The sequence below is a fragment of the Pelophylax lessonae genome, assembly GCF_965119305.1.
Source record: "Pelophylax lessonae genome assembly, chromosome: 3".
NCBI lineage: Eukaryota > Metazoa > Chordata > Amphibia > Anura > Ranidae > Pelophylax > Pelophylax lessonae.
This window is the reverse complement of record NC_138770.1, coordinates 562,394,476-562,419,738: the sequence shown is the minus strand read 5'-3', so window position 1 is coordinate 562,419,738 and position 25,263 is coordinate 562,394,476. Positions and strand designations below refer to the sequence as shown.

General features: G+C 40.1%; 1 protein-coding gene across 2 annotated transcripts in view; it reads left to right on the top strand.

Annotated features, from left to right (window-relative positions):
• Positions 1-25,263, top strand: part of RALGAPA2 (Ral GTPase activating protein catalytic subunit alpha 2) — a 685,399-nt gene that overhangs the window by 607,158 nt on the left and 52,978 nt on the right. For both annotated transcript variants that reach the window (XM_082251348.1, XM_082251349.1), the window contains one exon: positions 19,569-19,690. In XM_082251348.1, the coding sequence (XP_082107474.1) occupies positions 19,569-19,690 (122 nt within the window). The remainder of the gene's footprint in view (positions 1-19,568; positions 19,691-25,263) is intronic.

Genomic DNA, 25,263 nt, shown 5'->3' with positions numbered 1-25,263 from the left:
AAATTTAAGGGGGTCTGAATACTTTCCGTACCCACTGTATACGTTTTTTTTGTGCGCGAGCTAACGGTGGCGGGGGCGGCTAAATTTTTTATTTTTTTTCCCATTTATTTTATTTATTTTTTTAACTTTATTACAGTTTTAAAAAAAAAAAAATCTGATCACTTTTATTGCTGTCACAAGCAATGTAAACATCCCTTGTGACAGCAATATGTGTGACAGGTACACTTTATGGAGGGATCGAGGGTCTAAAAGACCCCTCCACTACACTTCCCTGTATGCAAAACACCAAAAACGGCGTTTTTGCATACAGCCGATTTTCAAATTTGCCGCCTTTTGCAGCACAGTAACCCGGAAGTGACGTCATAGACGCCTCCAGGTTACGTCAACGGAGACCCGATCGATGCTGTTTCCTGCATTCATCGGGACTCCATCCAGCCGGCGGACGCGCCGGCTGGGTGCTCGGGGCTCCCGGTGGGACGGGAGCCCCGAGCAAAGCCACGGAAGGCGGCGGGAGGGGGGGGGACGTCCCCTCCCGCCCCCCCGGGTACCGATCGAGCGGCTCCCGAGCCGCATCGGTCGGTACCGACGGAAAGCCAACCGTCGGCTTCAAACCACGGTACCGGGATGGTGTCTCTAGCTAGAGGCATCATCCCGGTACACTACCGCAAAGTTTACCGACGTAGACCTACGTTAGTATGTGGTAAGTGGTTAAAGATCTAAGACTTTTTCTATGTACACAAAAGGCCTATTTCTTTCAAATATTGTTCACAAATCTGTCTAAATCTGTGTTAGTGAGCACTTCTCTTTTGCTGAGATAATCCATCCACCTCACAGGTGTGGTATACCAAGATGCTAATTAGACAGCATGGTTATTGCACAGGTGTGCCTTAGGCTGGCCACAATAAAAGGCAACTCTAAAATGTGCAGTTTTATTACACAGCACAATGCCACAGATGTCGCAAGTTTTAAAGGGAGCATGCAGTTGGCATGCTGACTGCAGGAATGTCCACCAGAGCTGTTGTCCTAAATTGAATGTTCATTTCTCTACCATAAGCCATCTCCAAAGGCGTTTCAGAGAATTTGGCAGTACATCCAACCGGCCTTACAACTGCAGACCACGTGTAACCACGCCAGCCCAGGACCTGCACATCCAGCATCTTCACCTCCAAGATCGTCTGAGACCAGCCACCCGGACAGCTGCTGCAACAATCGGTTTGCATAACCAAAGAATTTCTGCACAAACTCTCAGAAACCGTCTCGGGGACGCTCATTTGCATGCTCGTCGTCCTCATTGGGGTCTTGACCTGACTGCAGTTTGTCGTCGTAACCGTCTTGAGTGGACAAATGCACATTCAATGGCTTCTGGCACTTTGAAGAGGTGTTTTCTTCACGGCTGAATCCCGGTTTTTACTGTACAGGGCACATGGCAGACAGCGTTTATGGCGTTGTGTGAGTGAGCAGTTTGCTGATGTCAACGCTGTAGATCGAGTGGCCCATGGTGGCAGTGGGGTTATGGTATGGGAAGGCGTATGTTATGGACAACGAACACAGGTGCATTTTATTGATGGCATTTTGAATGCACAGAGATACCGTGACGAGATCCTGAGGCCCATTGTTGTGCCATTCATCCACGACCATCACCTCATTTTGCAGCATGATAATGCACGGCCCCATGTTGCAAGGATCTGTACACAATTTCTGAAAACATCCCAGTTCTTGCATGGCCAGCATACTCACTGGACATGTCACCCATTGAGCATGTTTGGGATGCTCTGGATCGGCGTATATGACCGTGTTCCAGGTCCTGCCAATATCCAGCAACAGCCAGTGAAGTGGAGTGGACCAACATTCCACATGCTACAATCAACAACCTGATCAACTCTATGCGAAGGAGATGTGTTGCACTGCGTGAAGCAAATGGTGGTCACACCAGATACTGACTGGTTTTCAGGACCAATCATCATGCTGTTTAATTAGGTCACATTAAAGGTGGGAAAAGTTCTGAAATTATTTCTTTGTCTCATTTTTTTACATCACAGAAACCTGACATTTTAACAGGGGTGTGTAGACTTTTTATATCCACTGTAACATAGGTTTACAGCAGCTATTTTTATAGTAGTTTTCATGTATATGTGTGTCAGGCTCTCTTTTTCTTTTCCATTTACAAGGGGGTAGGGGGCAGCCAACATAACTTGGCTTTTAGCTGCTGTAGAGCATATCAATATAGGTCCGTATTCAGAGCAATGGTATATTGGTCTGATAATATAACATGTACAGCCCAACTCCAACCAAAACATTTTTTTTTATTTGTTTTGGGTAGACTTGGGAAAAATGAATACTTCTGTCAAGTTTATTGCTGTTTGTAAGCCCACTGGGGTGATTTCACCTTTCATAATAAATGAGTGGCTGTCTCTTGGTCAGGAAAACAAAGACATTTTAAAACCTGACATAATGTTCTAACCCTCCTTAGGTTTTCTATAAGAAAATGTGCTGTTGCAGTTGGTATCTCCACTGAAGAAATAATCATTTCCTGTTCCGACCGGAAGTTAGGGGAGGTCTCCCCATTTTTTTAATCTTTTCTTTTGTCCAAAATGGAGAAAAAATAATACGTTTTCATTTTCCTGTTTTACCGAAATAACAAGTGAGGCCAGTTGGTGAGCAAGTACGTTTATTTAGCAACCACTGCAGCTTTTCAGTTTACTTCAAATTCAAACCGATTTCCACGTATGCAAATGTCTTTTTAAGACTTTAAATTGTATGTAAAGGCAAAAAGTTTTTTTGCTTTGAATAGAGCAGAGAAAGATTAGACCCTATGTCAAGGATCTACACCAGTGGTCTCCAAACTGCAGCCCTTTGCTTGCCTTTATCCGGCCCTTAAGGCATTATAACTGCCACTGACACCAAACAATGGGGCACTATTTCTTCCACTGACACCAACCTTGGTGCATAATTCCTTCCACTGACAAAAAAAATTGGGCACTCCAGTGAGCGAGGAGAGGGCAGAGCAGAAAGCTGCTGACTGACAGGGAGTTGGGGAGCTGTCAGAACCAAGCGATCAGCGGTGTTCGATCGCTCGGTTCTTAGTGTAAATGCGCCGGGGGACGGGTCCAATGCTGTATCCACCTAGGTAAGTATAAATGGGGAAAGATAAGGAAACCCCATATTTCTCTTTTAACCTTTTATAGAAGTGCTTTTATTCGATAGTAATGAGCTGGCAATTCAACTAGAATAAACAGGACAAATTTATCTTTGAAAAACATTAACAAAGGTAACAACCAGTTGTTTTGGTTTTAAGTTTCACTGTGGCAAGGAGATTTTGTGCTTGCATATGGAAATATACCGTTTGGGTCTGTATCTCAATTCCTTTGTACTTCGTAAGTTTACCATACCATGTACAATTCAAGCTGTTGATATTTCTCCAGTCAGTAAACCCTATACGTTGTAATAGTGGGGCTCAGATAAAATGTAGGTGAGGTAGCATGAGCCATGAAGTCAAAGCACACATAATTCAGACTGCATGCATACTGCAGGCCTAATCTAAAAAAAAAAAAAAAACTGGAGCAAAACAGTGAAACACACATTTCTGTTTTTTTTTTTTTTTCTACTATTGCAAGTTTTCAGGTTACTGTGTGAGAACTTTGTTGATAATGAACAGTCTTTCAGTATCAGGGTGGATAGAGATTGGAATTGGCATCCTGAGATTACAGCTCATTAGTTAGGAGTTTCATACCCTCACTGGATACTCTAAAGATAGTTGTCTTTCAGATGCTAAGGCCTTGCTTAAATGAAATAATAATAGAGATATCCTGCAAAATGTTTTTTCAGGTCTGGAATAGTATTTTTCATGTTCATATGAATTGGATAAGGTATGAATAGTGTTGACAGTGTGAGACCCTGCCACTGTGAAAAGGAAAGTAAATGTGACACAAGGTTTACACATATGCAGAGCGCAGGTTTCCAGAATAATACATCTGAACAGAGAAAGGTAGTTTTTCAACTTTCTCCAGGTTTTGGTTTTCCAAGACTGTGTTCCAGAGTTTGAAAATTTCAAAGAGTTTTGAAAGGGAAGTATTTTCCAAACCAGTGTCCAGGGGACCAGCAGAATGTGAGGGCAGATGCGCATATTCCTTATAATGTAGGACCTGACCATAGCTCAGAACTCCCATTAGGAGACAGGTGTGCTACACTAAAGATTCAGTATTCCATGCTGGAGGAGAGATTCTATGTCCTAAGGGCTGAGAGGGTCGAGACAGTTAAGTGAGCTGAGATGAGACGACTGAGGGAATCTGGAAGTGTGAATAAGCTGGAAGGGCCAGGGTAGCTGAGAGAGGGCTGCAAATGGAAACAAAGAGGTACTGTATAAGGTCGTCTGGGGGACCAGAAGCCCCAGATCGAGGTTTGAGGCTTTAGCAGCAGTACTACTAAAGAGACAGTAAAGTGGCTTGGTGTTATTTTCCGTTACTTCTTTTTTTGATAGAAAAAAATCCCCTGTGTGGCCAGTTGTTTTTGTTGAATATTGATTTTATTAATAAAAGTGGGCCAACAAGCTCTAAACTACAGTTTGGACTGGAATGGATTTACTAAAATTGCTTCTGTCTTTAAGCTAAACAACCCCAATATCACAATGGTTTAAACCCTTGCCAGGGTTTTTCTTCAGTTTGTGTGCTATTGGGGAGATTTTCTTTTACTTCCTTCCCTAAAGCACTATGGGAAATTAGCTCATCTTTCTAATTCCCTCTTAGACACTGGAGCAGGTGTCAGCATTGGAAGATTTACCCTACCTCCTCTTCAGATGACAACCATAAAACAAAAATGTTGAGATGATCAATGTTCCCAGGGAGGTTGCGGAGGAACTAGTAATAGACAAATGTTCGGTTTCATAATCTATAAAAAAAATAAATAAATAAGCATTTAGGCCAGATACGCTCTAAGAGTAACACATCTGTGATAAAAACTGTGATAAAAATAACTGCCTCCAAACACAGGTATCTTGTTTTTTTTTATCTTTAACTATATTTCAAAGGCTGGGAAGAGGCCCACATTGAACATAGGGCCTCCATGTTTTTTTTTTAAACTAGTTTTCACCTAAAGCATTAAATCATTTCAAGCCATAGGTCAAGACCCTATGTATATTGAAGACTTGGGTTCTGGGATCTCCTTAGGCCCATGTAAAACTAGATTTTTGCATTTTGATCCTTTTGTTAGTGTGACCTTCTGACAGGTTCTCTTGAAAGAAAAGCTCCAAGAAAACAGCTTGGAGTTTCAAAATATTCTGTTGAGTGGTCACCCCCATGCAATAAGCAATTGACCAATATATTATCCTAAAAAACATGATTTATGCCTGGGGCTTTATATAAAACATCAACTATCAGGCATAGTTTACTTTGAAACCACAATCACATAGCTGTATTTCTCCTCTGTTGCTCCAAAAACCCCTAAAAGTTTTCTTGACACAGACACCTATTAACTGTCTGTCATGAAAGTATTCTATTTCACTTAAAGAGGAAGTAAACCCTCCTCAGGAAGTTGTACCTATAGGTAAGCCTATATTAAGGCTTACCTATAGGTACTGTAAATATCTCCTAAACATGCACCGTTTAGGAGATATTTACCTTTAATGCAGCCAGTGACGTCACTGGCGCATGCGCTCTGAAGGAACGGCAGATCGTGCCGTTCCTTCAGAGCCCCGTGCCGTGACCGTCGGCTCCCGCACGCGTGCGCGGGAGTGACGTCACCGCGGCTCCGGCCAATCAGATGGCCGGATGCCGCGATCCCGGAAGACGGGCGACTATACATGTCGCCCGTCATACAGGTAAGCGGACGGCACGGCGGGGGCTCGTTCTAAGGTAAGTATTTCATAATGAGCTACTATGCGATGCATACTAGCTCATTATGTGTTTCTCTTTCAGGATGTAAAGAAGAGAAAAAATTTTTTTCTCGGTTTACAACCTCTTTAATATATTCAACTGTAAGGGAAATTGCTGCTTTTTGCAGTTTTTGAGGTGTTGCATTTTAAATAAAGTGTTGGATTTTTGTTATGTTTTAATTTTTAAATAAACAAACTTTTACAACTATGCTTATATCATTTAGGCTCCGTTCACATGTAGGCGTTTTGGGGCGTTTTTGGGGCGTTTTTCTGCTCTAGGATCAGCTCTCAAAACGCCCAACAAGACAAATCCTATTCATTTCAATGGCCCCTGTTCACATCTGAGCGTTTTGAAGCTGTATACAAAACGCCCAACGCTCAAAAAAGTACATGAGCTTCTTTTTGGGCAGATTACAGGCGTTTTCCATTGATCTCTATTGAATCTAAAAACGCCTGCACAAAAATCGCGGTAAAAATCGCGGTAAAATCGCGGTAAAAACGCCGCAAAAATCGCGGTAAAATCGCGGTAAAAAACGCGCGAAAAACGCTACGCTCAGGTGTGAATGTAGCCTAACAATCAGCCATTACATTTTTAAATTTTTACTGTATTTATATAGCACTAACATATAATTGGTCACTTTACATAGTACGTAGAGCCATTTAAATCACTTCTGCCCTTAAAGTATAACTAAAGGCAACTTTTTTTTTTTTTTTTTTTTTTAGTTTTGGATAGAAGGGAGATGGATTAGAACACCTGTCTATTTGTTTGCTGTCTGTGCCCCCATTAGAGCTGGTTCACACTGGGGCGACATGTCAGGCGACTTGGTCGCCTGACAAGTCGCCGTGGGTCGCCTGCCATAGATTAGCACAGGACCCGTTCTAATAGGAGCGACACATGTCGCTCCGACTTAGAAGAAGGGTCCTGTACTACTTTGGGGCAACCTGGAGCGACCTGCATTGACTTCAACGATATGATGTCCGTGCATGTCGCTCCGAGGTCTTCACAAGTCGGGTTGCCTGTATGTGAACCGGCTCTTAGGAAGATTCACTCTCTCTATTTGTCTTGTTTACTATTATCATTGAAAGTGAAAGTAAAAGAAAATCACAAATTTTGGGTTGTTCCCAGAAAAGCAATAGAGGGGAAATCTTCTAATGGGGACACTAGTTCTGGTGACCTGAGATTTCCTCTCACTTCTATACCTAAAGTATAGCTACTTTGTTTTTCGCTCAACAAAAATATTGGTGAGATTCAGTATGGCAATGAGAAGGCATAGATCTATATATTGCTAGGGTTGCTTATGAGGGCAGAATCCCTCTAAATTTCAACAAATAATGATAGAATTTCCAAACACTGGAACTTTAAAGATGCTAAATAATACACTTCAGGTCCCTCTCAAAAAATTAGCATATTGTGATAAAGTTCATTATTTTCTGTAATGTACTGATAAACATTAGACTTTCATATATTTTAGATTCATTACACACAACTGAAGTAGTACAAGCCTTTTATTGTTTTAATATTGAAGATTTTGGCATACAGCTCATGAAAAACCAAAATTCCTATCTCAAAAAATTAGCATATTGTGAAAAGGTTCTCTAAACGATCTATTAACCTAATCATCTGAATCAACTAATTAACTCTAAACACCTGCAAAAGATTCCTGAGGCTTTTAAAAACTCCCAGCCTGGTTCATTACTCAAAACCGCAATCATGGGTAAGACTGCCGACCTGACCGCTGTCCAGAAGGCCGTCATTGACACCCTCAAGCAAGAGGGTAAGACACAGAAAGAAATTTCTGAACAAATAGGCTGTTCCCAGAGTGCTGTATCAAGGCACCTCAGTGGGAAGTCTGTGGGAAGGAAAAAGTGTGGCAGAAAATGCTGCACAACGAGAAGAGGTGACCGGACCCTGAGGAAGATTGTGGAGAAGGACCGATTCCTGACCTTGGGGGACCTGCGGAAGCAGTGGACTGAGTCTGGAGTAGAAACATCTAGAGCCACCGTGTACAGGCGTGTGCAGGAAATGGGCTACAGGTGCCGCATTCCCCAGGTCAAGCCACTTTTGAACCAGAAACAGCGGCAGAAGCGCCTGACCTGGGCTACAGAGAAGCAGCACTGGACTGTTGCTCAGTGGTCCAAAGTACTTTTTTCGGATGAAAGCAAATTTTGCATGTCATTCGGAAATCAAGGTGCCAGAGTCTGGAGGAAGACTGGGGAGAGGGAAATGCCAAAATGCCTGAAGTCCAGTGTCAAGTACCCACAGTCAGTGATGGTCTGGGGTGCCATGTCAGCTGCTGGTGTTGGTCCACTGTGTTTTATCAAGGGCAGGGTCAATGCAGTTAGCTATCAGGAGTTTTTGGAGCACTAAATGCTTCCATCTGCTGAAAAGCTTTATGGAGATGAAGATTTCATTTTTCAGCACGACCTGGCACCTGCTCACAGTGCCAAAACCACTGGTAAAGGGTTTACTGACCATGGTATTACTGTGCTCAATTGGCCTGCCAACTCTCCTGACCTGAACCCCATAGAGAATCTGTGGGATGTTGTGAAGAGAAAGTTGAGAGACGCAACACTCTGGATGAGCTCAAGGCCACTATCGAAGCATCCTGGGCCTCCATAACACCTCAGCAGTGCCACAGGCTGATTGCCTCCATGCCACGCCGCATTGAAGCAGTCATTTCTGCAAAAGGATTCCCGACCAAGTATTGAGAGCATAACTGAACATAATTTTTTGAAGGTTGACTTTTTTTGTATTAAAAACACTTTTTTTTTTTATTGGTCGGATGAAATATGCTAATTTTTTGAGATAGGAATTTTGGTTTTTCATGAGCTGTATGCCAAAATCATCAATATTAAAACAATAAAAGGCTTGCACTACTTCAGTTGTGTGTAATGAATCTAAAATATATGAAAGTCTAATGTTTATCAGTACATTACAGAAAATAATGAACTTTATCACAATATGCTAATTTTTTGAGAGGGACCTGTATATGTGTATTCCTGTTAAAATTCCATCAATTTTCTATGTATATAAAAATCCCTAAAATGCGTAGCGTGCTCTGTGTAACATAGCATTTTTATATATACAAACATATAAGATGTAAAAATTTTATACATGTGTTTTACAGCATATCATTGTTTTCCCCAACCTACTCAGTAGACATTTAGCCAACTAAATTTCCTAATTCAATTATTTATCACAATGTATTTCATTGGCCCATAAACCCCATGGACTTCATGTTTGGAAGGTATTTGTAATGTTTAGACATTTGTTTATTTAAATTTGTTGTTTGAATATAATATTGATTGCCGGTATATAGTTTCACAGAACCTGAAGAAGTGTGTTATATACACCCACGAAATGCATCGTGTTAAATCGTTGAATTCCCCCCTGCAAAGATTTTCTGAATGGTCATCCTATCAAGTTCAAGCAATTCAAGAAGCTACAGTGCCTTGAAAAAGTATCCATACCCCTTTAAATTTTCCACATTTTGTCATTTTACAACCAAAATTGTAAATGTATTTTATTGGGATTTTATGTAATAGACCAACACAAAGTGGCCCATGATTGTGAAGTAGAAGTAAAATAATAAATGGTTTTCAAATTATTTTATAAATAAATATCTGAAAAGTGTGGCATGCATTTGTATTCAGGTCCCCTGAACCAATACTTTGTAGAACCACCTTTCACTGCAATTACAGCTGCAAGTCTTTTTGGGTATGTCTCTACCAACTTTGAACATCTAGACAGTGAAAGTTTTGCCCATTCTTTGCAAACTAGCTCAAGCTCTGTCAGATTGGATAGAGAGCTTCTGTGAACAGCAATTTTCAAGTCTTGCCACAGATTCTCAATTGGATTTAGGTCTGGACTTTGACTGGACCATCTAACACATGAAAATGTTTTGATCAAAACTATTCCATTGTAGCTCCGGCTGTATGTTTAGGATCGTTGTCCCGCTGGAAGGTGAACTTCCGTCTCAGTCTAAAGTCTTTTGCACACTCTAACAGGTTTTCTTCTAAGAATGCCCTGTATTTGGCTCCATCCATCTTCCATTAACTCTAACCAGCTTCACTGTCCCTGCTGAAGTAAAGCATTCCCTTAACATGATGCTGCAACCACCATGTTTCATGGTGTGTTCAGGGTGATGTGCAGGGCTTGTTTTCCAGCAGACATAGCGTTTTGCTTAAGGGCCAAAAAGATCAATTTTGGTCTCATCTGACCAGAGCACCTTCTTCCACATGTTTGCTGTGTTCCCCACATGGCTTCTCACATACTGCAAACTGGACTTCTTATGGCTTTCTTTCAACAAAAGCTTTCTTCTTGCCATTCATCCATAAAGGCCAGACTTGTAGAGGGCACAATTAATAGTTGCCCTGTGGACAGATTCTTCCACCTTAACTGTGGATCTCTGCAGCTCCTCCAGAGTTACCATGGGCCTCTTGTCTGCTTCTCTGATTAACGCTCTCCTTGCCCGGCCTGTCAGTTTAGGTGGACGGCCATGTCTTGGTAGTTTTGCAGTTGTGCCATACTCTTTCCATTTTCGGATGATGGATTGAACAGTGCTCTGTGAGATGTTCAAAGCTTGGGATATTTTTTATAACCTAACCCTGCTTTAAACTTCTCCACAACTTTATCCCTGACATGTCTGGTGTGTTCCTTGGCCTTTATGATGCTGTTTGTTCACTAAGTTTCTCTAGGAAACCTCTGAGGGCTTCACGGAACAGCTGTATTTATACTGAGATTAAATTACACACAGATGGACTCTATTTACTAGTTAGGTGACTTCTGAAGGCAATTATTTCAACTAGATTTTAGTTAGGGGTATCAGAGGAAAGAGGGCTAAACACAAATGCATGCCACAGCTTTCAGATATACATCTGTACAAAATTTTGAAAAACATTTATCATTTTCCTTCCATTTCCCAACTATGTGCCACTTTGTGTTGGTCTATCACGTAAAATCCCAATAAAATAAATTTACCTTTTTGTTTGTAACATGACAAAATGTGGAAAATTTCAAGGAGTATGAATACTTTTTCATGCGCTGTTAATGTCTACTGAGTACAGGGGATAAAACGAGATTCTGTGATACACACTTATACAAATTTTATGTCTTATGTGATTGAATAAAAAAAAAAATGTTATGCCAGGCAAAGCACATCATGTGTTTTAAGGATTTTACAAATATAATGAATTGAAGGACTTTTAACAGGAATATGCATATACTGTATTATTTAGCACCTTTAAAGTCCCAGTGTTGAATATTCTTTTGTTATTTGTTCAATGTGTTATTGAGATCAAGGAACCAACGTAACATTGAACATAAAATAGAACCTTTAATTCTACAACTTAAAATTATGTACACATCTAATAAAAACACCATGGGTCCTTTATCAGTGGTGATGAATATATACACTGTGTGTGTGTATGTGTATATATATATATATATATATATATATATATATATATATATATATATTTATAGATATATATCACTTTAGAAAAATTGTTGTTGTTATTAAAGGAACACCTTAAACACAGGTATGTGGCATTTGTTAGGCATTGTTTCCTAGCGGGAACTGATCCATTTTAGAGCAGCACATATAAGCAACAGGAATGTCTGGTGTATTATAATTCCCATTCCCTTTTAAACGCAGTGCCTTTGAAATATTGGAGTTCAGCTTTGTTAGGCGTTTCTCATGCTTCCTAACGATTGTTAAGCTTCCAATAAGACAAAATAATTTAATCCTTTTTTCCTTCCGCCCTCTGTTTGTTGCTGTTGTCTGTAGAATCCAACAGGTGTATATTACAATAAATTTGCATCTTACGATTAATGTTTCTCTTTCTAAAGCAATCTATGTCCCTGTCATCATTATGTTCTGAAGAGTTGGAAGAATATTTCATTTTCACATGTAAATTATTTTAATAAAACCAGGCCATGGCAATGTGGAGAAAAAAAGAATTTTAATGTCGCCCTCTCCACTCCAAAACAAGGGGGAGGAAAGCGAATATAATAAAGTTAAAATAAATAGAGGCGCTCGCTCTTTTTTTTTTTTTCTCTTCGCTTTCTGAAGAAACATTTTAATTCAGGTTATTGTTGTAGAAGCAGAAACTGGGTACCATAGAATTCCTTTGATTGCGCACAGCTGAATGACTGGCTTGCAGGCACACAAAGGTCCCCTCCTGCCCCCTCTAATGGCCCTGTTTCAGCCACAGTACCTCACTAACCCCCATTGATAAATGATGCTGCTGAGGCATTTTTTTTAAGAGACAAAATCTTTGAGTGGCAGATGCTAAGAAGGATTGAAACAATATTTAACTTAAGCAGCTTATGAAAGAAACATTTGTTTTGTACGACTCCATTTTCATTTCGGAAAGATGCGCATTAATAATGCTCTGAAGTGTGGCTCTTTTGATTTGACTATCTGAACTCTTTGCAGCCTGTCAATAAAGAACCAAAATGTCTGTTGAATTTAGATCATTCAACTTAATCATTGAAAAAAATATTATTGTTTAGATAGATATAAAGTGTATATGTATGTATGTGTGTGTGTGTATATATATATATATATATATATATATATATATATATATATATATATACACACAGTGGTGATCGAAAGTTTGGCCAGGTAAAAATTTGTATTAATGTGAATAAAGAAGCCAAGGAAAGATGGAACAATCTCCAAAAGGCATCAAATTACAGATTAGACATTCTTATAATATGTCAACAAAAGTTAGATTTTATTTCCATCATTGACATATTCAAAATTACAGAAAACAAAAAAATGGTGTCTGCAAAAGTTTGGGCACCCTGCAGAATTTATAGCATGCACGGCCCCCTTTGCAAGGCTAAGACCTGCCAGTGTCATGGATTGTTCTCAATCATCTGGGAAGACCAGGTAATGTCAATCTCTAAGGTTTTAAATGCCCAGACTCATCTGACCTTGCCCCAACAATCTGCACCATGGGATCTTCTAAGCAGTTGTCTAGAAAACTGAAACTGAAAATAGTTGACGCTCACAAAACTGGAGAAGGCTATAAGAAGATAGCAAAGCGTTTTCAGATGTCAATATCCTCTGTTCGGAATGTAATTAAGAAATGGCAGTCATCAGGAACAGTGGAAGTTAAAGCAAGATATGGAAAACCAAAAAAAATATCAGACAGAACAGCTCGCAGGATTGTGAGAAAAACAATTTAAAACCCACGTTTGACTGCACGATCCCTCCAGAAAGATGTGGCAGACACTGGAGTTGTGGTACACTATTCCACTATAAAGAGATACTTGTACAAATATGGTCTTCATGGAAGAGTCATCAGAAGAAAACCTTCTACGTCCTCACCACAAAAATCAGCGTTTGAACTTTGCAAATGAACATATAGACAAGCCTGATGCATTTTGGAAACAAGTTATGTGGACCGATGAGGTTAAAATTGAACTTTTTGGCTGGAATGAGGAAGGTACGTTTGGAGAAGAAGGGGCACGAATTGAATAAAAAAAGAACCTCTGTCCAACTGTTAAGCATGGGGGTGGATCAATCATGCTTAGGGGTTGTATTGCAGCCAGTGGCACAGGGAACATCTCCCGAGTAGAAGGTAAAATTGATTCAATAAAATTTCAGCAAATTTTGGATGGTAACTTGATGCCATCTGTGAAAAAGCTGAAGTTAAAGAGAGGATGACTTCTACAAATGGATAATGATCCTAAACACACCTCGAAATCCACGGGGGATTACATCAAGAGGCGTAAACTGAAGGTTTTGCCATGGCCTTCACAATCTCCTGACCTCAACATAATTGAAAATCTATGGATAGACCTTAAAAGAGCAGTGCGTGACAGACAGCCCAGAAATCTCAAAGAACTGGAAGACTTTTGTAAGGAAGAATGGGCAAAGATACCGCAAACAAGAATTGAAAGACTCTTTGCTGGCTACAGAAAGCGTTTACAAGCTGTGATACTTGCCAAAGGGGGCAGTACAAGATATTAACTCTGCAGGGTGCCCAAACTTTTGCAGGCGCCATTTTTTTGTTTTCTGTTATTTTAAAAATGTAAATAATGGAAATAAAATGTAACTTTTGTTGACATATCATAAGAATGTCTAATCTGTAATTTGATGCCTTTTGGAGATTTTTTCAATCATTCTTTGGCTTCTTTATGCACATTAATACAAATTTTTACCTGGGGTGCCCAAACTTTCGATCCCCACTATATATATTTATATATTCTCCATATTACCAAAAGTATTGGGACCCCTGCCTTTATACACACATGAACCCAGTCTTAGTCCGGAGGGTTGAATATTGAGTTGGCCTACCCTTTGCAGCTATAACAGCTTCAGCTTTTCTGGGAAGGCTGTCCCAAAAGTTTTGGGAGTGTGCCTATGGGAATGTTTGATCATTTTTCCAGAAACGCATGTGCACAATCTAGGAACAGCATCTGTTGCATCATGGTAGCTTTCATTTTATATTTCCATAATTAGACTTTTAACAGTTTTGACATGCTGAGGATGAGATTTACTGGTCACATACAGGAACAAGCAATCAAAATGTTCAGATTATCCTAGAGGTTAGTGTTCTAGGAACACCAATAGCATTTTCTTCCCCTAAATAAAATGTGTTAATGATCTGAATTTATAATTGGGTTATATAGTTATTTATCTAATATAATGCCGTATTTTTTTGTTTGTTTTGTTTGTGGGAAAGTTTTAAAACTCTTGTCGTGTTTTTACTGCTAAACCCTATCCCTGCTGCAGAGATTTACCTTCTCAATTTGTCCTGGCAATCATTGTTACGATGACAGAAATTGATAGGAGATCAAAAGTTTTACAGTTATCAGCAGAACAGGAATTAAAGGGAAAATCTCCCAGTGGAAAAACCTATTCCATTGTTATCTGTTTAGGAGGGGGGGATTCCTCTTTCTTTGGAAACATTTTCCCTCACTTCAATTTTAGTCTTCAGGACAGTTTAGAGAAATCACCCTAAACTAATAAATGTTTTGATTTTATAAAGTATATACTTCATTTTGTGACATATTTTTCTGGGCAAATGCTATATTTTATGTGCAAAACGTAGCTTGATATTTAGCTGATTCCTACTATCACCTTTGTTCAGGTTTGTATGGATTCTGATGAATGAAGTAGACACACTGCTGTCAGCTCTTGTCAGATTTTTTTTTAACTAAATGTCACTTTTTTCTTATGTTTTACAGCTTGCCACCTAAAATTGAATTCAAATGTGACGCATATGTTTCAAGCCCTTGTTAATTCATGCTTCTTCATAACTGTAAATTAACTTCTTGGATTCAGATACTTTTGTGGTTACATTTAAAAGGTGGTCAATTGTGTATCTTGTGGCAAAATGATTTGCTCATTGCACTTTTGCCTGCTGCTTGTTCTGCAGAACTATAATATATCTTATCCTGAGGGTGGTTAGAGGTCTCTTATTGATTGCATTTGTATTAGGGCAGAAGCATGTACCAGGGCTCTGTGCAGTCATTTTCAGCACCATGGACACTTCTCTTATTTTGCAGTAAGCGGCTTGTACTACTGATTTAGATATATCAGTGCTAGACGCTACATGTTGTAAATGTCTGTTAACACATGTAGCAGAAGCTATCCAGGAAAAAAAAACTATATATAGAAGAACGTTTTATTAGTAGATTTCCTTGCAGCTCTTCTGATTATACATCAGGGTATTAACAAGCAGTGCATGAAATGGCAGGATGGACCTTCAAACAGACTGCAAATAAATGAGTGACCGATGAATTGTAGGGAGATGGCAGGGCCCGCAGAGGTCCTCAGGCTCAGGTGGCTTTCTGACATAAGTTTAGCTCAGCTCTTTCAGTAATTTGTCACGCAGTAGCCTCCTCCTGCTGCTACAGCACGTGCCAGCTTAGTGTCAGAGTGCTTGCCCGACAGACGGCCACTCGGGCCTTGTATCCTGCTGGTAACAGGACCAGAGGCTTGCTGTGGCATTGGAGCCCTGGCAACAGCAAGCACTGTGCAGAATAAGCATGCTTGTAATGAATTGTGAATGTTACGATCTGTTCCCTTTAGAATCTGCTACAGGCGTGTGTCTGCTCTTCAAGGAAGTTTGCAAGCCTATTCATTAAATTGAAGTCTTGAGAAGTACAGCCAGTAATGACCACAGCAGCACTGTAGACTGAGTTTTTGTGACTGCAAATCCACAGGCGACAAACAGGGTCTTATTAGCACTTCAGAAAAAATGGATAAAAACAGTACATCAAATTAAATAAAATAAATAATGTGAAGCTGCTGATTGTAAGGCTACAAAGCCTGAATAAGTACAATATAAGAAAAAATGTTGTATTTTCCTGACAAACCACGCAGTGTATAACCATTACATATCTACAATATGCCTTAATAAGGTGCATAAAGATTAGCATCAAATGCTACATAAAGTGCCATAACAATAAACAAACAAATTAATTGTAAACCATTTATAAGTGTATGGAAATCTCCAAAGTGCCTCAAATCTTGCAGTTTAAGTTTGCAGGAATCTCCTCTGGATCTTCCACACGATAAACCATGATCTTTGTGCTCTTGTCCACCACCAATAGGTAAAATACCTACTCACCAGATGCAAGCTTGGATCTCGTATAAAGGTTTTCGAGGAAAACCCTCATATAAAGGGACCCCTTGGTGCAATCCACTCTGACCAAAAGCAATATACCTTATGAAAGGGAACAAAGCACAAAAACTTCCATCGTGTAGTAATTTAGTATTTATTTAGAAGCGCAAAAGATTAAAATACACTTATAATGTTTGCGATGTAGATTTGTAAATTTTTTTCCCTAAGTAGTCTAGAAAGCATTGCACCCCTGATCAGGGGTGCATTGCCAGACTCCTGCAGACAAGCCCTGCAGTTTTCACCCCATACCTGCATTCAGGCTGATTACACACTGCAGGGCTTGTAAATGAACTACAAGGCCGCTCATCTGCAACCTCGCAGTCCATTCATAACTAAAAGTTGTCAGCTGCAAGGGTTGACGGCAGTTGTAGTTTGTGCATTTACAGGATACTGTGAATGAATGACAAGGCCGTGTGGTTGGAGCCTCGCACAGCCCCGCATTTTTAAAATAGTGACAGTGTGCGTAGGGAGACAATCCTCCGCTCGCTGTCATGGGGAGGGGGTAGTCGTAGAGGCTGCAGCCGCTGGAACATGTTACATATTCCACCCTAATCATAGATGTAACATGTTGCAAAAGGTGAACTTATCCTTTAAGCCAGGGGTGGGGAACCTTTTTTCTGCCATGCGCCATTTGGGTATTTATAAAACCATTCAGGGGCCGTACAAAATTATCACCTTTAAAAATTAGCCTGTTATATTTGGTCAAACATTTAATGAACTCACCCCTAATGTGATGGCTGCAACTGCTTCTCTTTGGTGAGGTTTGTGATGTTAGCTGGTATTGATGATGTTGCTACTCGCAACGTTTTCCAGGTTTGCATCGGTCAGTCTGGAGCGCAGACGATTTTTTTGTGGTGGTAAGTTTTGAAAAGGTATAGCTGGCTGGTACTGCTGGTGGGTACAGCTGGCTCAGGCTGATACTGCTGTGGGTACTGCTGACTCGGGCTGGTACTGTGCTGTAGGTACTGCTGGCTGGTACTGCTGTGGGTACCGCTGACTCAGGCTGGTACTGTGCTGTAGGTACTTATGGCTGGTACTGTGCTGTAGGTACTGCTGGCTCAGGCTGGTACTGATGGCTGGTACTGTGCTGTGGGTACTGCTGGCTGGTACTGCTGGCTCAGGCTGGTATTGCTGTGGGTACTGCTGGCTGGTACTGCGATGTAGGTACTGCTGGCTGGTACTGTGATGTAGGTACTGCTGACTCTGACTGGTACTGCTGACTCTGGCTGGTACTGCTGGCTCTGGCTGGTACTGCTGGTTCTGGCTGGTACTGCTGGCTCTGGCTGGTACTGCTGTGTGTGCTGCTGGCAGTAAATGCTGGCTAGGAGAAGTGTAGCAGCGCCACGCTGGAGAAAGAGGTGATGTTTCCTGTATTGGTCACGGGCGGAGTGCATTTGATATCACTCCACCTGTGACTCACTCAGACTGTCATAACGGAGCAGGAACTATACAGGAAGCATCGGCTCCATTCTGACAGATCAACTGAGAGACACAGACTCAGCTGCATGGGGGGCCAGCCAGATGACTTTGGGGGCCGCATACGGCCCCCGAACCATAGGTTCCCCACCCCTGCTTTAAGTCCTATAACTGTACATCTTTGCATTAATGATGATTGTGATCATAGGCTTCCATATTAAGTTGGCCCACCCTTTTCCGCTATAACAGCTTTAACTCTTCTTGGAAGGCTGTCCACAAGGTTTTAGGAGTGTGTCCATGGGAGAGTTTGACCATTCTTCCAGAAACGCATTTGTGAGGTCAATCACTGATGTTGGAAAGAATGCCTGGCTCGCAGTCTGTGCTCTAATTCATCCCAAAGGTGTTCTATTGGGTTGAGATCAGTACTCTGTGCACTCATTTGTGTCTTTATGGACCTTCCTGACCAGCTGTCAGAAAAAATCTACAGGAGAGTGCAGATGCTCTAGGCTTTTTATTGAATGATAATTAAAAAAAAAAAAAAAGAAATCTGCTCTCTGCTCTTCTTTTGGTATACTTGGTTCTGATCCAAGACACATCCCAAGCAAAGGTTATTCTTTCAGAAAAGAAACATCTCGAGACACACTCGAGAATGGAGACCAAAGCAACATTTTACAGAGATTCTCTGAGAGTTCTAGGCCTCATGGTAGCTTTCTTCAGGGCTGTACCACTTGCCCAATTTCATTCAACAGCAGACCGAATATTAAAAAACCTGATAGAAATTCTAATCCATCTCTAGTCCAACCAAAATAGAAAAATAACTTTGATTAAAAACTTATCTGAATGTGTTCCTGGCCCTTTCCAACTTGCTGAAAAATGTGGTTTATGTTAACATCAAAACTGCAGTGGTTTAGTTTACTGCTCATGAAGGAAGAAATTAGGCATATTTTCACTTTGATAGGCCCAAAAAATAAACTATGCTACTGCCAGTGATGAAAGCCCCTCAACATTCAGGTCATACCATAGCACATGTTTATATGAAAGATCCACAGTGTCTTTGAACCCCCAATGATTGTACAGAGAATTACTTAAAAAGTTGGACACCGTTTAGCGCTGACTCTCCAGACAGGACTGCAAGTTGTGGTGTGAGAGATCTCATTTAAGGTAAAGGCCAAGCAATAGATAAATCCCTGCCACTTTTTTTTATATATATATAAAGTTTTCATTACATGCATATCTGTTGATATTTTCGAACCAGCTGACATATACAAGTGTAGATTTGAAAGGCTGTGCTATGATACACAGTAATTGAAGTTTCTAAAAATGTCATACCTCCTTGCTGATAAAAGGACAATAAAATGCTCTATAATAATATTTTGTAATATAATTATTGCTGCAGGGGAAATATAAAGAGGGTGCTGCTAGGTTGTAGCTATTATAAATATGTATATTCTTTTATAATATTATTTCTGTTTATCCATCATCACAAAAAAGTACTAATGTACCGCACAATTTCTTAACCTGTTTTCTTTTAGAAATGGATAAATAGAAGCTCATTTTTCACAGTAGTTTCCAAAATTTGAACACTTCTCCTTTAATTGTTTCATTGGTTTACATTTCCTTAACATGGTTGCTCCAGCTATGAAGAAAGGGCTCTGTACCTTGAAGCAATAATCCAGAACCACAGAGAAATGATGACTTTTGAAGACTTTGCTGCACAAGTGTTTTCTCCAACTCCTAGTTATTCCATGGTTGGCTTGGGTGAGTGTAACACTTTTAGGACAGTTCTTATATATCATGTTCATACATGCTAAGAAATGTCTTCAAAAAGATATTTCAGATACTTCTGTTTTAATTATACTAAAAATGTTTTTTAAAAAAACGCATTGTTTTTAATGTTTTTAATTCTTTGAAGCTGGATATTCTAAACAGGAGCTGCTGAGAAGTCCAAACTGCTTAAAATACCAAGATGTGGCTTGCAGCACAATTAGAGAGTCCTGGCTAGTAATGTGAATGAAAGGGTGGCTGATTCTAGAGCATCTTAAATTCTTTAAAAAACAAAATACTAAGCATCCTGCCTTAAAGCAAATTGAACAAAGTTACTATACCTTTTGATAGCCATAAAATCCTCTTCTGTTTGCCCTTCTGATCACAACTCAACTTTTCTGAGTAACCTCTGTGGTCACTCAGGATGGTGGAAACGTTAGGCCTTTAGAATCCAAGGTAGTCAAGAGAGGAGTGGTGTGCCTGGGTCAACACCCGACTCAGCCTCTCCACAAACCGCTGAGAGCCTGAGCTGGCCACTCCCCCTTCTGCCCCCTCCACAGCCCAGCACTCCAGAGAGTGAATGAGTGAGGGGGGGGGGCAGAGCAGTGAGCTGATGACTGACAGTCACCAGCTTTCTGCTTAATCTCCATGGCGCTATGATTCTTTCCGATTATAGGTGCTGAAAGCGGTACCATTATTTTGCATGTAATTCTTAAGAATGAGCAGCCCACACAAACTATTTACATATGATTTTTTTTTTACTGTGCGTTCTTCTTTATAACATCTCGGGTATGATAAAGTGTTTAAAAAACACAAAATCATAAATTATAATAAATAACTATAAATAAGTTAAAGTATGTATATATATATATATATATATATATATATATATATGTGTGTGTGTGTTTGTGTATACACATATATATACAGTCAGGTCCATAAACATTGGGACATCGACACAATTCTAATCTTTTTGGCTCTATACACCACCACAATGAATTTGAAATGAAACAAACAAGATGTGTTTTAACTGCAGACTTTCAGCTTTAATTTGAGGGTATTTACATCCAAATCAGGTGAAAGGTGTAGGAATTACAACAGTTTGTATATGTGCCTCCCATTTCTTAAGGGACCAAAAGTAATGGGACAATTGGCCGCTCTGCTTTTCCATGGCCAGGTTTGTGTTATTCCCTCATTATCTCATTTACAAGGAGCAGATAAAGGGTCCAGAGTTTATTTCAATTGTGCTATTTGCATTTGGAATCTTTTGCTGTCAACTCTCAATATGAGATCCAAAGAGCTGTCACTATCAGTGAAGCAAGCCATCATTAGGCTGAAAAAACAAAACAAACCCATCAGAGAGATAGCAAAAACATTAGGTGTGGCCAAATTAACTGTTTGGAACATCCTTAAAAGGAAAGAACGCATTGGTGAGCTCAGCAACACCAAAAGACCAAGAAGACCACGGAAAACAACTGTGGTGGATGACCAAATAATTCTTTCCCTGGTGAAGTAAACACCCTTCACAACAGTTGGCCAGATCAAGAACACTCTCCAGGAGGTAGGTGTATGTGTGTCAAAGTCACCAATCAAGAGAAGACTTCACCAGAGTGAATACAGAAGGTTCACAACAAGATGTAAACCATTGGTGAGCCTCAAAAACAGGAAGGCCAGATTAGAGTTTGCCAAACAACATCTAAAAAAGTCTTCACAGTTCTGGAACAACATCCTATGGACAGATGAGACCAAGATCAACTTCTACCAGAGTGATGGGAAGAGAAGAGTATGGAGAAGGAAAGGAACTGCTCATGATCCAAAGCATACCACCTCATCAGTGAAGCATGGTAGTGTTAGCGTCATGGCGTGGGCATGTATGGCTGCCAATAGAACTGGTTCTCTTGTATTTATTGATGATGTGACTGCTGACAAAAGCAGCAGGATGAATTCTAAAGTGTTTTTCGGGCAATATTATCTGCTCATATTCAGCCAAATGCTTCAGAACTCATTGGACGGTGCTTCACAGTGCAGATGGACAATGACCTGAAGCATACTGCAAAATCAACCAAACCAAAGAGTTTTTTAAGGGAAAGAAGTGGAATGTTATGCAATGGCCAAGTCAATCACCTGACCTGAATCCGATTGAGCATGCATTTCACTTGCTGAAGAAAAAACTGAAGGGAAAATGCCCCAAGAACAAGCAGGAACTGAAGATGCAGTAGAGGCCTGGCAGAGCATCACCAGGGATGAAACCCAGCGTCTGGTGATGTCTATGCGTTCCAGACTTCAGGCTGTAATTGACTGCAAAGGATTTGCAACCAAGTATTAAAAAGTGAAAGTTTGATTTATAATTGTTAATCTGTCCCATTACTTTTGGTCCCTTAAAAAGTGGGAGGCACATATACAAACTGTTGTAATTCCTACACCGTTCACCCGATTTGGATGTAAATACCCTCAAATTAAAGCTGAAAGCCTGCAGTTAAAGCACATCTTGTTTGTTTCATTTCAAATATATTGTGGTGGTGTATAGAGATAAAAAGATTAGAATTGTGTCAATGTTTCAATATTTATGGACCTGACTGTATATATATATATATATATATATATATATATAGATATACGTATATATATATGTATATATATATACACGTGTGTGTGTATATATATATATATATATATATATATATGTATATATACATAAAAAGTACAATGAAACTGCAGTACAGGGCACTGGGGGGCAAACGAATGTGAATTTATTTTATTTTGCAATGTATCAGTGTGTTTGTGTGTTTTACTATTTGAATTTGCCGCCGGTTTCACCACCCTGCAAGTGTCACGTCGCAGGAGACGGAAGCCGGGGCACAGAGCATCGGGAGGAAGATCCCCCGCCGCACACCGCCGGGATACATCGCTGAATCCCTGGGACAAGGTGAGTACCCTCTCTTCCAGGATCCAGCGATCTTCCCAGCGGTACCCCGAGTGTGGCTCGGGTTACCGCTTTTGGCACTAAAAATTTAACCCCGATCCACACTCGGGAATACCACTAGGAAGGTTAAGGAGCTCTGAGAACCGAGCGACCAGCAGTGTTTGATTTCTCTCTCCCAGTGTTAGAGACGGTGGTGGACAGATCCAGCTAGGTAAGTATGAATCTGTAAAAACCCTGATTCCCATACTTCTCTTTTAGGCTTTCTCATTTAGCTCATGTTTATGAAAGAAAGTGAACACTGCTGTAAACCAGACAGTTTAGAGGGGTACTGCACTGTATCTAATGTCTGACCAGCTGGTGAAACAAGGGTGAGAATGTGAGACTTTTGGAAAAGGAGCAAGAAGGAAAAATAGATTCAAAGGATCGGATGGCAGTAAGTCTTCTGACACTACCTCAAACAGCTTTTTACGGCAAACCGAACTTTGGAAGCAAGTCAGTTCCAGGGAAAAAGCAGTATTTTACTCCACACCGGACTAAGCGTGTTTGACCCACATGCAGTATTGCTAGGGGGTCCTGGCAGTCTGGTAAGTGGAAGTATCCATAGGGAGTTGATCCTCACAAGATTGCACTTTATTTTGGCACGGATTGGCACTGATCTGCATAATAAGGAGCACCTAAGCACACTGCACTTTTACTGGCTACTTGCTTAGAACCTTTTTGGAACTTTTTTGGGACTTTTTATACTTAGAAAGTTTTCATTTATTTCATGATTGCTTTATTTAAATGCAATTATGTATTTCTGAATCTATTTTGCACTATATATTTTATATTTGGTTTGCATTGTTGTGGCACTTTAGAGAGATTCTATTTAAGGGTGTTGATGCAATAGCAAAGTGGATAAAATTTTTGCACAGTTTGCACTTTATACATTCTTTGCACTTTATTTAGTATACCTATTTTGCGCTGTGTATCACTGTTTTGTTATTTTAAAAATCACCAGATTTTTGAGCAGCAGCATTTTAGGTTTTGTGTAACCATAGCGCAGACACACTGTATTAGGTTTTACTGCATCTAAAGACTGATCCTTTGTATACTACCAAAGGAAGGGACAGGAAATATATGGACAGTTTTTATTTATACATCATAATATACAGATGCCCTTTAAGTTGCCCCTGGATGCAATGCATGCTACAGTATGGGCAAATCTGTTTACGTGCAGTTGAATTGGGCAGCCTAAACTTGTCATATATGGTGAGTTTGATGTCTGTTTTAGAATAACCTAAAGCCTGTTGGACAGCAGATTCATGCTCTTCATTTCATTGACGTTTTGCCTAATGTCCATTCTAGTCCTTTATTAGGAAGCGTTTTATATAATTAGGGAGAAAAATGTGGTGGCCAGAATCCTGTGTTTAAGTTGGGGAAAAAAAAGCTGTTCTGCCTGTGACCTGGTGTAGAACAGCTATGATAAACCAATGATGCTATGCAGTAACTTTAATTGATGCAAAAGCAGATACTTTGAACCATTGTTTCTGTTTCTCATCTGTTCAATTTATATACCAAAAAAAATATGCCCTTTGGGGATCAGATGTACACCTGTTTTTTCAAGATAACTGCCTGAAAATTTATGGACACATTTGTCCTCCTGAAGCAACTAATGAATGTCAAAAGGGAATCAGGAAATTAGTGTTATTTATGTTTCATTCCTTTTGTTTTTCATTGCTAACCTTCAAACCTATCAAGGTCAATGAAATCTCCTTCTCTCTCCCTCTCTCTTGGAGGTGTGACACAGCCTTCCCTGCAGTATTGAAAATGCTTTGCTGAGAAATGTCAGGCTGAAGAATGTGCACCATACCAAAGTTTGTTTTGTTCTAATAGCGTACAGCACAGAGCATATTAGGCCTTGACATTAAGGGAAAGAAAGCAGTGAATGTGACATTCACCAAATCTTCACTTCTGTTGAATCAATCACTGTAATTTAAAACCCATGCACCAGAAAGAATCATGTGTAGCGAATGTCTGGTGAATGTCACATTTACTACTGTATAAATATGCCCCTTAGCATAGAAATTTTTGGAAAGCACTTTAGGATTAATCTGCCCTAGTGAAAACTTTAAAGCATATTCCTGTAGCGATCGAAAAAATATATAGTATCGCACAAAAGTGAGTACACCCCTTACATTTTTGTAAATATTTTATTATATCTTTTCATGGGAAAACACTGAAGAAATTACACTTTGCTACAATGTAAAGTAGTGAGTGTACAGCTTGTATAACAGTGTAAATTTGCTGTCCCCTCAAAATAACTCGACACACAGCCATTAATGTCTAAACCGCTGAAAACAAAAGAGACTACACCCCTAAGTGAAGAAGATTACAAAGACCCTGAAACTGAGCTGCAGCATGGTGGCCAAGACCATACAGTGGTTTAACAGGACAGGTTCCACTCAGTACAGGCCTCGCTATTGTCAACCAAAGAAGTTGAGTGCATGTGCTCAGCATCATATCCACAGGTTGTCTTTGGGGAAATAGACGTATGAGTGCTGCCAGCAATGCTGCAGAGGTTGAAGGGGTAGGGGGTCAGCCTGTCAGTGCTCAGACCATATGCCGCACGCTGCATCAAATTGGTCTGCATGACTGTCGTCCT